Below are 13,385 nucleotides of genomic sequence, written 5' to 3'. Positions count from 1 at the left end.
GCTAAAGTGCTCTTGTGGTAGTAAAGCCCAGCTTGATCCTTCACTGCAGCCATGGGGAGGACAAAGGGCCAGCAATGCCTTACTCCGCTCATCCTGTCCCAGGCTGGAAGGAGAAAACTCCCTTACCTTCCACATAGCAGCTGCTGCAAGGAAACACAGCCTGACACTCCATTTTCCTTAGGTGCCTCTGAACCCCCAGGCAGCTCTTCTGGGAAGTTCAGTGTTGTAGCTGTGGGCAGTGTTAATGCTGTGGGCTTTGTTAAACTGATTTATGTGCTGGCTACAGTAACTGGACTGGGCTTTCTATTGTCATTCACCAGTGACACAGGAAAACCAGGACTGACTGCTCAGTGTTGATCAGTAAGGCCCCTCACTGCTGAGCTGCTGGCAGAGTCACCAATGCCCCCCAGACAATAGGACAAAACTTAGCAGAAGTTTAGGAAATAATTTTGTACCCCCTGATCACAGGGAACCCAGCCTGGCTGGGCCCTCAGAGCAGCAGCAAATCTGCTTTGAAACCTCATTTCTCCCCAAATGCTCCTCCTACCTCTTGTGCTCCAGTGCCAGGTTTTAGGCTGTACCAGCCCCATGCCAGCAGAGGTGCTTCACAGTGGGGTGAAGGGGGCAGTGTGGACAGCTGGGCCAGACACTGGTACCCCTCCAGTCGGGGTCCATCCCACCCAAAGCCAGCTGCCACTGGCTCCAGGGCTGCCTCCAACCCCAAGTCTCACCTCTGGACCACCTGTTTCAAAGGGATTTAGCTGAGGGCTTGCACAGCTTTTACCACCTGTGGAGCAAATGTGTCCTGCTAGGAAAATAGCTCCCATCTGGGATTGGATGTATGTCTGAGATGTACAGAGGAGGAAAAACAGTACAAGCCATCACATGACATAGATGTTATCTTTTATCTAACAGACCTAGATAACAATGCTGATAGCAAGAGTCCTCTTTTTTTTTCTTCTTTTTGTACATTCAGATAATCCATTATATTTAACTTACAGTAAACACAGCCAGTGGAGAGCTTCTGAGCCTGCCGTGGGCATTGGTCTCACCTGGGGGGACCTGTTTGCAGCACACAGATGGACAGCTCCACACAGACGTGTGCCCCAACTCTGCTGCTCTCTTCTCATCCCTGGGATCTGGTTCCAGCAGCCCTGCACGCCCTGTGTCAGACCCAGGTCACCCACCACAGCAGCACATGACAGAACTGACCCAGTTCTCCTCTAGTTAAATCCCAGCCGTCACTCCAGCAAAACCTTTGGTGCAATCTTACTGCTTCAGTGCACACACCAGGGCCAGGCATTTCTGCCAGTGGGATTTGTGGCTGCTCTTCTCATCACTTGGAAGTGACCAGAGTTTGCTGTAGGGTCTTAATACCAAAACAGTAAAGTCTACAAAGGAAAAAAGTTCAGGCACATGGAAAGGAGCATGAACCTTCCCTAAAACCAAACCTATAGCAGCATCCCATCCCTTTTGTGTTTTTCATTATGCTCAATCCTCTGTTACATTTTGGCCACTGCTTTATCAGCAGCCATGGTGAGCACACAGTAACCAAGCAATGCTGGTGTTTCATCTCTAAATAAATAATGGGTTTCTACCCTGAGAAAGTTGCTAAAAATGTAACCTGGTATCACAACACGGAACATGCAAATCTTAAAAGTCAAGAAGAGAGCAGGCTTTTACAATGGTTCCAAAATATGCCCCTAAAAAAGGAAGAAAAATACTTGGAGTTTGATTCTGACACATAAAAATGTCTCATAAAGAAGCAAAAGGAGCAAAAACAAGGCTATGGAAACAGCATGACCTCCTGCTTGCACACTATCTTGGCTGAAGCACATCCAGCCAGCAAAATGCTAAGTGATGCAAAATGGGAGTTAGGTAAGTGGCACCCTCCAGTTAACCTTCCAATACCCATTTCTTCTTTGGGTCATCATTAATTGTTGCTCTGTGAGCAGCCTGAGCCCTTGGCTGGACCTGGAGCCTGTGGGTCTTGAGTGCTGTATGAAAGGAAGGGAAGAAAGGTGCAAATGGGGAAGGAGGTGCCCTGGCAATGGTCACACCATGGAAGGGGTGGCAACAGGGCTGGAGTCTCCTCACATGGAGGCCAAGAGTGCCCAGGTCTTTTGTGTGGTCAGTGTTGTGCTGTGCCTTGTGCTGTAGCAGTGAGAAGGGGGAGAGGAGAGGCTTCCTGGGAGGAAAGAGAGAGCTAAATAATTTGGCTGAAAGGTAGGAAAAGTACCCATCAGCCCAGCCACAGTTTCTAAGATTCTCAAAAAAAAAATATTGCAACTGAAAAATCCTTATGAGATCAGACAGCATTTCCATAATGCACAGATAGAAAAGCAAGGGAAGTACATCCCAACCAGGTTCAGGTGGGATCCCCCTGTCTTCCTCTGCAGAAGCAAGAGTAGGGGGTGTTTGCTCCAGCTGTTTTCCTTAGCACCTGGGGTGACCAGTGCTGTGTGCTGGTGGCACAACTGCATGAGCAGTTGGATTTTAAAGGCACCATGTCACTCAGCAGAATGAAGCAGAGATGGGGATAAAAAAGTGAAGACATGAGGCTGCAGCATCAGCCAGCCCCTCTGTCCTTCATTTCAGCTAAGAGACAGCCCTGCTCAATGCTGTCTAGTAAGATCACTGTCCCACTGGGCTCTTCTAGTAGGGCATTGAGATGGACATGTATCGCACTCCTCCTGTCCTTTCCCTAGCTCTTCCTGCAGCCCAGTTGTCCCAAATGTCTCAGAGTAAAATTCCAGGTTAGCACCTGTGGCTGGGAGGTGTGAACCGCAGCAGCCAGAAGAAATCCAGTGGATGGGTCCTCCTGGTCTGCCAGCTGCAAGGATTTTGTGAAATGAGACTTTTGCCCAACATTCTTCCCATGGTGCCTGAAGGAGGTGCACTCCCAGTCCCTCCTTTCTGGGTGCATGGGATGTCTATGCCTCCTCGCTGCGTCGCAGGTCTTGCAGCTCAGTCATGGCTTTGGCTGAGAGCTTCTTGCGGCGGAACACGGCTGCAATCTCCTCAAAGGACTTTCCTTTCGTCTCCGGCACTCTGAAGTGCGCAAACAGGAAGAAGATGAGGAGCAGACCCGCGAAGATTGCAAACACGTATGGTCCACAAAGATCCTGCAGTGGGAAAGTGGGAACAGGGAGACCCACCATCAGCACCACAGGCATGGCTTCCCCTTCCCACCCCAGCTGGCTGAGGTGTGCCCAGCCAGACTAGGGGATGGAAATCTGGGAGGCACATTCACATGGGATCGTGCCAGTCGTTTATTTGTATGGGTTAAGAGATTTCTTACTGCTATGTACTGGAAGCACATTCCCACGATGAAGTTGCAGGCCCAGTTGCAGAAGCCGGCGACAGCGATGGCGGCAGGGCGCGGGCCCTGGCTGAACAGCTCGGCTACGATAAACCAGGGGATGGGCCCAGGCCCCACTTCGAAGAAGATGACGAAGAGGAAGATTGCGACCATGCTGACGTAGCTCATCCAGGCAAACTTGCTCTGCAAGAGGTTGGTGTTACAGTCCCCAAGTAACTCTCATTAATTATCACCAATTACTTTATTTAGGTTTGTTTTTCAGAAATTTCTTTCTATTCAGACAAAGGGGAACTGGACATGAATAATTAAGGTTTTAAACTCTTGTGCCAGGTGCTGTCTGGGCATGTGGTGCCAGCATTGCTGCCTGGAGGAGTTCACAGCCATCAGCTCAGCTGTTACTTTGAGCCCTCTCCTTGCCTGCAGCTCAGCAAAATGAGGCAGAATGGCACCCATTAATAACCAGGGTGTCCAGCAAAGGAGGCCACCCCTCATTTGCTTTTTCATCTTGACGGGGCTTGCAGCGATAGTTTGGACTGATTTTGATGGGATCTTTTCTTGTTTTCAAACCAGGGAGAAAAAATGGAGAGAAATCCTTACCAGGAGCACAAGCCCAACTGTCATGGCCACGGCACTGACTAACATGCCCATCAAACCTGCCAGGAACAGGGACCGCCTGCCCGCCTTCTCCACCAGAAAGACCTGTGGAAACACATGCAGGAGCTCAGTGTCCAGCACCACCACTCTCAGTGTCAGATCCATTAGCAATAACCAACCTGTTACCACTGCCACATTTTTGCTCTTTTGTTCTTTTAACTCTAGTGGTACAGATTTATGTGCTGGCTTCCAAGTGTCAGAAACTCTGCTGGCAGCTGCTGGGGAGCCTGACTGAGCAGTCACCCTGCCAAGGGCAAGGCAAAGGCACACAGACTCAGAGCCCATGCTTTTCCAAGCTCTCAGGACTTCCCACTGCTCCTACACATGAATTGCTGACTGTGGACTTTCTCTCTCTCTCTCTCCCTTTTCTTTTTTTCTTCCAGGAACTAAAAACTTACTAAGTCTGCATTAGTTTGAAATCAGGCTTCAAAATGTAGCACAATTCAAGTCACATCACGGGCCATTGCCCCTTGCCTGTCCTAAGGCAGGGATAGTTGTGTAGCAGCTGTAGTCAGGATTTTTCCTCCAATCACTCCCAGACTTTTTTTGCTTCACTGGTAGTCACAAAGCTTAGTTTGCTCCTTCTCAGCTCCTCTTGGTGGACTCCAGCCATGTCACCCAGCTTTTACCTAAGTCTGTACCAGACACCTCACCCAACGGGGAGCTGTAGGTCCCTCCAGAGGACAGTGCAGCTGTCCTGGCCTAACCATGCAGCAGCCTCTGAGGCTGCCTGCTCCTTCCCCTCTGCTTGAAAGGACACCTCTGGCCAGCAGCCCCACCTTTGCTGCCATTACAGCCATGATTTACAATTCCCAGAGACCGTCTCTGTTGCTGAAGGCAGTTCATGTGCTGACATGTGAAGTTGCAGAGGATGAGTCTCTGCTCCCTTTTCCCCTTGCCAAGGTCCACCCAGCTGTCAGCACTTCTGCCTTTTGATCGGGGTCTGTCATTTATTGACAAAAGCAGGTAATTTTTAAGTGCTCGTGGACAAAAGAAGCAAAGAGCAAATGCCCAAGGCTGCAAGTACCACAGCCCTGGGGATTGAGCTGCAGGGCACCCTCCATGCTGAAGAAAGGCTTCTTCCAGCTGCACACCTCTGTACCTCCTTTCATAATAAACATCCCATTTTGTCCCCATGGACAAAATGGACTTTTTCTGAAGACTACAATGGACTTTCTCTAAGGCAGGTTTACTCCAGGACGTCCTCTCTCACACATACTGGAGTACAAGTGGTTTAGGTTGGAAGGGACCTTAAAGATCATCCAGTTTCAACCCTCTGTCATAGGCAGGGACACCTTCCACAAGACCAAGCCTGGTCTTGGACAGTTCAGGGAAGGGGCATCCACAACCTCTCTAAGAAACCTGTGCCAGTGCCTCACCACCCTCACAGACAAGAATTTCTTTCTAATATCTAATCAAATCTTCCTCTCTGTCAGTTTAAAATTGTCTCCTTGTCCTAAATCTCTTGGAGCTGTGTAATTCTGCCTTGCAGCCAGTCCTGCATCATGTTGGTGAAAGTTCTTTAGTCCCTAAATCTCTAGAGAGATATGAGGGAAATAGGCCTGGCATTTCCTGATCTTATATTAATGGCCACATTATAAAACTAATTGCCAGCTGATAGGAATTGTGTTAATCCTCTCAAGAGAGAGACAAATGAAGGGAAGGTCTGTGGAAACAGAACCCTCCTTTTATTGCTGCAGAGCCCTGCATAGATAGGATGAGGATAGGTGCTGGATTACTTTTATTGCTGTGGAATAGCCTTTGGATATCACTCATGCAGGTGCTATGCACATACAGAAAACAGTTTGAAAGATAACAGGTAAGAGCAGACTGGGACCTGGTGACTTCCCCATCGGAGCCCCCATCCCCTGCCTGCTTCCTGGGGAAATAGGACCTGCAGAATTGCAGTCTCAAGGGCAGCTTTTCCTTTAGGGGGAAATGCAGAGTTTTTAGAGCTGCCCTGAACAGAGTGGTGCAGTTTCCACTCACGAGGCATTTAGCAGTGCAGATCAATAGCCACATGCTCTATGTCAAGGCTTGAATTTTCAAATTCAGCTTTCCCAGGGAATGATTTTTCCCTGTAAGGTGTTCAGGGTCAGTCCAGCAACACTGCAAATCCCAGCTCCAGGATAAAATCATGTTTCAAAACCACGTTGTACCTTATGTGTCTTTGTAGTCCAGGGGGCAGAAGTATTTACTTACAGAGATAACAGTGAAGACCGTGTTCACCACTCCAACGCCGATGGTTGCATAAACTGGTTGGTCAACCCCAGCTCTCTCAAAAATGTTTGTGGAGTAGTAAAAGATCTATCAGAATACATCAGGATGAAGGATTAGGCAACAGGGCTGTTGAAACTTTTTGTTCTCATGAGGGAAGAGTTGCACTTGCTTGGCTGAGATGTGGCGCAATTTAATTATGATTAATTTTTCAGCTTTTAATGGCTTGTTATGATTAAAGCTGAAAATTTCATAGGAGCCTGAGGGAGTTAAAAATCCTATTGAAATTCTCCACTTGAACTACTGCATTTGCACATTAAATCTGTTTTCTTCTATCTAGTCTGTTTAATCTTAAAATCCAGATCACCAGCACTGAGCACTCAAGACAAATATCTTAGTATGACCAAGTTTTACATTAATTTTAAAATATTCTCATTGCAATGACTCCCATTTCTTTCTTCTCTCCAAGAATAAGGTGATTCCTTTTTAGTGAAAGTTAAGGGCAGGAGGTAAAGGGTGGCTGGTGGATGGGATGGGCATGGCCTGGACAGGTGGGCTGGACATCCCTCTGTGCTCCTTAATGCTTCTGAGTATCAAATTGATTTCTGGTATTCCAGGAGGTAATGTAAAAGTTATTTAGTTAAAAATGGCTATAAAATAGTGATTCTGGGGTGAGCATGATATCGTTAAAGAGAGCAAATTGCTGACAAACTTGGGTAGGGGAGGGTCATGCGAGGGCTCAGCATGGGCCTGCTGTGCCAGCTGCTTTTGTGCTGGACTCCCTCCCACCCTTCTCCCCTCCTGCTTGGCAGGGACCCAGGAGCCCACTGTGGCCATGGGAAATCCTTCTTCCATCCCTGCATGGCTTGGATGGGGCCAGAGCTGCCTTTTCATGCTCAGCATGGATCTCTTGAGAGGCAAACATTTTGGGGAGACTCACCGCATTGATTCCCGAGAACTGCTGGGATATTTGCACCATCAGCGCCACAATGACAGCCTGCCTGTACTTGGAAGAGGTGAAAAGCTGTCTTATGGAGACTTTCTTTTCACTAGCAGCTTCTTGCTTTTCCTTTTCCATCTCTTCAATCTCTTTCATTGGATCACAGTTTCCTCTAAGCCTTTTCAAATCTTAGGGAAAAAAAAGATTGACATTTTATTTTCAGTGGTAGATAAGTTGTATATGTAAGGACAAGAATCTCTTTAGGCAAAACTCAAGGTAAGCCAAGGATCCAGGGTACATCTGCTCAGTCAGGGGCAGCAGCACATCAGCTCTGCAACAGCCCTGAGATCACTCTCAAGCCTCATCCCTCAGCAGTGCTGCTTAGTCCCATGCAAATGTCTCAATAGTTTTTGATCCAGAGCTAGTTTGTATCTCAGCAGCTCAGAGCATGAGATGGAGCAACCACAGTCACATGTGAGTCCTCAGCCAGGATTTTCCCTCTCTGTTTTGTACTATGTAAATTATAAAAACAACTCTAGACAAGCCCAGAATGTCTTTCTTACTTTTTTTAGCTTCCTCCACCTTCCCCAGTTTGATGTAAAGATATCGGGGGCTCTCAGGGCACAGTAAGAGCAGGAAGAACTGCAGCAGGGCAGCCACGCCAGACAGACCAAGGAGCAGGGGCCACATCTCGTCATTGCCCAGCAGAAAGTCCAGTCCAAGGATCTGGAATAATTGAGTCATATTTGAATGGATCATTTTGCACCCTAAGAAGAGAAAGCAATTGACCGCTATGGTGTTTTGAAGTGACAAGCTGGGGGAAAACTAGAAACAAATATCAACTCTTTTTCTGGATGTGTTTATTTTCTGTACATTTATGTGCCCACCTTTGTAGCTGGGACTTGTGCCATGGTGGGCTGCTGGGGGCTTTGGGCTCCCTACTTCCCTGATGAGGCCATTTTTGAGAACCTGATTATCAGGGGCCTCATGCTCAGGATCCAGCCTGACACTGATGAGATGCTGAAAAAAAATTCTTCAGGGAGAGGAGAAATTGTTTGCAGAAGCATTTTTTTATTTCTTGAGAAGTTTGTTAAGACACCTCTTACTGAAGGCAAGGGCTTAACCCCATTAAAACAGATTGTTTTGCATACTACTTCAGTTTTGGTGTGGAATGGTGAACAACAGCCCAGTATATCACTATGGTCCTCCTATTCTCTGAAGCACCCTGTCTGGATGTGTGTGTTTTCCTGCTTACCTGGCTGAAGAGGATGCCTGTGACGATTGCGAGCTGGTGCAGCGTCCCCAGCGCTCCTCGAAGGGCCGTGGGAGAGACCTCGCTGACGTACATGGGCACAAGTCCAGAGGAGAGCCCTGCACCGAGCACACGGGGGTGTCACCTCTTCTAGACACAGCTCAGCAACCAGCAGAAACCACTTCCCAAATGGGAAAGGAGGATGGAGCCTGTGTGCTGCACCCCACACCCCACCAAGCCCCTCATACCTGGCTGGGAACCACCTGCACCTTGGAAAGGTGCTGGGATGTCCCTGCATTCAGAGCCCCTAACTGGGAAGCCTTTTTACTTGAACACACACATCAGAACACAGGGCAGGGATTACCTGCTGTAGTTATCACAGGGCAAAGATCCTTCTTAAAACTTGCCTTGAAATCTCAGAGCGGAGTATTGTATTTGCATACCAGTAACAGTATAAAGAGCTGTTATTTCCAAGCTAATTCTAATGCAATTCCCAATTATTTGCTGGCTATATCCTCTCAATGCACAGTGGTCCTGTGCTGTCTGTCTAGGGGACATGCTAACCAGCCTGGCTTGTGGTGTGCTCTTGCAGAGGCCACCAGCAAGAGATCCTTGAGATACAGAGGGACCTGCTCCTTTCAGGATGTGTAAAATGAAGATATGATAGAGCCAACCCAAACACTTTTGGGAAAGATCCTAGATCAAGAAGGGCAGGTGTAGGGAGAAGAGGGAAATTCCCACCTGTGAAAACCCTTCTGAACTAAGAAAAGGATTAAAAAATCTGGGATACTCTGAACTGCAGCCCTGGACACGCCAGCAGGGAGCTGCTTTCAGTGGCTGAGCCAGCCTGGACTCACCGCAGTACAGCCCCGTGACCGCTCTCCCGGAGATGATGAGGATATGGGATGGCCCAAATTTCGCCAGCCCCATGAGGAGGTTCCCAGCAATGGAGAGCACGTTCACCACCAGCATGGCTTTCACTCTGCAAGGCAGCAGCAGCACAGCTCCTCTGGCACCTCACTCAGCCAAAGCAGCCATTGCAACACACAAGAGGAACTGTGAAGTCACTTAATCAGTACTACAGGGGAAAAACAATGATAGCAGGTGCTGCAAAATACAGGGACCAGGGTACAATCAGAGTAGGTAAAATGATATTATAAATGATACTTTACATCCTGTGCAAATACCATGCAGATGTCCTCCTTTTCTTTTTGCCATGGAAAGAGAAGGGGGAATTCAGAGCTTAATCAAGGCCGCTAATCAGCTGCTCTCTAAAATGCTCAAGTTGCAATAACATGTCTGAATTGTAACTGAGGATTTGGAGAGCCCAACCTCTGTGATGGTATAAACAGTATTTTGGAAGTTGAGAGGGTATTTTTCCTTTTTTTCCTAAATTGCTGAAAATAACTCAAATGATATTTCTACAGGGGGGAAATGGTTCTATGAGAAAAAACTCAATCAGAAGGGTTTGGGCTGTGGCCCAGAGTCAGAGCACACACGAGCCTCTCACCTCCCGAGCCGGTCGCCGATCCAGCCCACGGTGAAGGAGGAGACCATGCCCCCGATGGCGAACACGGACACGGACAGGGACCAGTACATGGTCAGGATGTGTGGGGTGGCAGTGAGGTCCTCGCTGATGTCAGCTGGGGGTGGGAGTGTGCCCTCTGTGCCAGCCTGGAGGACCGTGCCATCCTCCCCGGAGGCATTGGTGGCATATCTGTCTGGGGAGACAATGCCCAGCACGCGCCCGTAGTGTGCTTCTATCACCTGTGACAGGTCAAGAAGAAAAACGCTGTCAGCTGAGATCTATAACCACCCCAGCCCCTGTTTTGGATTTTTTTCTGCCTCAGAAAAAGATTTGCATTGCAGGCTCTGCAGGGGTAAAATCCTGGGGTCCTCCAGCTCCAAAACACCCAGACCACAGAGGGAAGGGCCACGAGGGTAGGCACAAAGCATTCCCCCTCCTGGGGCTGGGCTGAGCTGGTGTTTGGATTTGGCACTGGATTTGGTGGAGGGGTGCAGTCCCTTGGCTCAGGCACAGGGACCGTGTTGCAGTGGGGACGACTCCATGCAGAACCCCACTCCTTTCCCTGAGGAAGTGCCAACGGAGGGTCCTGGCCATGTTCTCACCCCACTGCCCTGTCCCCTGTTCTGTGGGAGAAACTGCCTGGGAAGGGACAGAGCCCTCCTGAGGGCTTCTGCAAGGGACAAACTGGCCCTGGCTGCCCTGAAGCTGTAGTTCCTTGGCCATGCACAGCTTGAGGGGCTCAACTTACCTTCTGGGGGGCATTGATGACCCCCAGGCTGTAGCCATACTGGAAGAAGCCCAACACTGCAGTGAAGACGGAGAGGATCAATGTTCCCGTGAGGTGCTGGAAGCAAACAACAACCTCATCATGCTGTCCTAGTAGTGCCAGAACTGGGGGAGGGCTGCATCCCACCCCTGTCCCAGGGGACCCTGCTGCCCAGTGGGCTGGGGCAGTGGCATCCAGGGATGCTGCTGCAGCAGCACAGGTGCTTGGCTTGCTCCAAAGGAGAAGGAAAGCCCATGGGGACAGGCAAGATCAGGCCCACAGGGCAGAGTGGTGTTGCCCCACAATGACACTCCAGCTCTCCCTGCTGCACTGCCCGTCCTGGCCCTGGAGCTCGCGGGAGCCAAAGCTCTGCTCCGTACAGAGGTACAAGAAGCAGCAGCAGCAGCAGCAGCAGCAGCAGATGATGTTGTTCCCCATTCCCATCCCTGAAGCACAACAGCTGGGGAAAAAACACTGAAAGGGTGTTTTTCAGCAGCGCTGTTTAAAGCATTTCTTCCTCCCATCACAGTTAAAGTTATCCAATGAGCTAACAGAACTCTTAAAAAATAAAAAATAGCCCCTTGGCCCTTTTCCCCTTTGCCCCTGTGCACAATTGATTAGTGGAGGCTATTTTTTTTTTTCGGTTGGTTTTGATTTTGGCAAGGGATTGCTCAGTGCTGGGGTCCTGCAATAATTCTAGTCATTTCACTGGAAAGTCTAGTGCAAAAATACCAGCAAGCCATGATTACCTTCTCTGTCTGCATTTTCCTTTTCTCATCCACCCCGCAGCTCCTCCGCTCTCCTTCTGGGAACAGTCACTGTCCTGGGCTGCAGAGCAAGGTGAGGGCTTGGGCAGGGAAGGAAGGACAGCAGAGCTGGGATGGAGGCAGGAAAACGGGCTGGTGCTTGGAGAGATGGGACTATATCAACTCTGGAGTTAATGAGAAACCCAAGTCTTCCACGCATTATTTGGCCACTGCTCAGCTCAAAGCAGCCACCACCAATCCCCGTGTTTGGGACACACACGAAACAATGAGAGACCTGTAAGGACATAGAGTGGATCTGGAAAATTCAAATGATCCAGTCACAGGGCTGGTTTGGGGCTGTCCCTCAGCTGAACAGTTGGAATGTGACGTGCCAGGGGCTTGAGCCTGGTTTGAGATGCTCAACACCTACCTCAGCTTTTGTGCTGGGCGTGCATGTCACATCACAATCCTCTTGCTGAACTGGGGAGAAGAAACCTCTCCAGCACATGTAGCAAAGCAGCTAGAAAATGACTAAGAGTTTTATTTTAATAGCACCTGCTTTAAAATATATTCATGTGTGTATATCACATTCAGAGCCACATATAAACACAGATGTATACAGGTCTCTCTGTGGATCCATACACAGACACCTGCATAGACAGAGCCCCCTCAGCAGGCAGCTCTAAGGCTATCAGAGGAGATAGCTGTGTGTGTATATGGATATAGAACACAACAAAATTACCCAGAATATTACATTAAAAGATGCTTTCATTAAAAATCCTACAGTGGTGTGAACAGTGAGCCTTTCAGCACCACCAGCTGATGGCTGTGCTGTCAAATATTGTGGATTCTGGGAAATGCTGCCAAATACTACTGATGCTGCCAAATACTTTTGCGTTAGCTCACTCGGCTTTCACGAACTTTGCACATCTGCCCAAGCTGGTCTGAGCTGGTGTTGTCGGGCTTGGGATTTGCTGTCCTTGACATGGTCAGAGAGAGGAGCTGCAGGGCCGGGGTGGGGGGGTATGGTGGCATCCTTAGCGGCAGCAGACCGTGCCAAAGTCTGAGTCAGCCGGGAAGGTGATTAATGCTGATTAAAGTCATTATCTTCCAGATCAGCCCCTGATGGGTTCAGCAGCCAAGCTACAGCACTCATTGGATGATGCTCTCAGTCAGGCAGGCTTCACATGGGCACAAAATGTACTTTCTACAGAGGAAGAGCAAGAGAAAAAACAACAAAGATGAGTGTAAGACCACTAATCTTTGCACTGGTCTCCAGAAAGGTAAAACTTTAACTGGGAGAGGAAAGTTCATTACATTAAGCAGGCTTTGATTCCAGCCACAGCGCCTGCATTCCCCTCTAGGGCTGGTGTAGCTGTGACAGGAAGGGCCCCAAGTCTGAGCTTTTTAGTTTTCCCCAATATTTGTCCTTCCTGCTGAGATCTCTGCCAATGGTGTTTGTTTGCTCGCAGTGTGTGGATACCCAGGCATTTACAAGCAGTTTCTTTGCATTGCAGTTAAATACCTTCACAATGGAACTGTCAGGATTTGACAATTACCAGGCTGCTAAGGCTTGAGTCAGAAAACAAATAGGGGCCCTGACCCAAGACCAAACCTTCAGGCACTGTGAAAACCCTGCCAGGACACATGTCCCCCTCAGGATTCCCATGTACCCCTCAGGGATCCCCATCCTGTTGCAGGTGCCTGGCACAAAGAGCTTTCCCTTCCTATTCTTCCCAGGCTACTGCAACTGGAGGGATCAAAGGCCACCAACAAACCATGAGCAGGGTGGCCTTTCCATGTCCTGCCCTCTGCTGCTTAGAGCAGAGCCTTCCTGGAATCCAGCTTCCTGGGGATGGGGTGTGGAGCAGCTGGACAGTGCTGGGAGGCTGGGTGAACATCACTCACTTCCCCAGGAGCTGCCCTTCCACTTCCATGGAAACTTGGGATGCCAAAGGCT

The 13,385-nt window shown here is 49.1% G+C and overlaps 1 protein-coding gene across 1 annotated transcript; it reads right to left on the bottom strand.

The window, feature by feature from the left end:
* Nucleotides 1-2,852: 2,852 nt before the first annotated feature.
* On the bottom strand, nt 2,853-11,443 carry SLC2A2 (solute carrier family 2 member 2). The gene is made up of 12 exons (XM_036388865.1): nt 11,429-11,443; nt 10,662-10,757; nt 10,122-10,152; nt 9,896-10,028; nt 9,243-9,367; nt 8,389-8,504; nt 7,697-7,859; nt 7,134-7,321; nt 6,179-6,283; nt 3,920-4,021; nt 3,302-3,505; nt 2,853-3,125 (listed from the first exon to the last, which is right to left on the bottom strand). The coding sequence occupies exons 1-12, from the start codon at nt 11,441-11,443 to the stop codon at nt 2,934-2,936; spliced, it is 1,470 nt and encodes a 489-aa protein (XP_036244758.1). The 3' UTR covers nt 2,853-2,933.
* Between the last annotated feature and the right edge of the window lie 1,942 nt (nt 11,444-13,385).

Source organism: Molothrus ater, chromosome 10, assembly GCF_012460135.2.
Source record: "Molothrus ater isolate BHLD 08-10-18 breed brown headed cowbird chromosome 10, BPBGC_Mater_1.1, whole genome shotgun sequence".
NCBI classification, from domain to species: domain Eukaryota; kingdom Metazoa; phylum Chordata; class Aves; order Passeriformes; family Icteridae; genus Molothrus; species Molothrus ater.
Note: the sequence above shows the minus strand (reverse complement) of the source record. Positions and strands in the feature narration are given on the sequence as shown.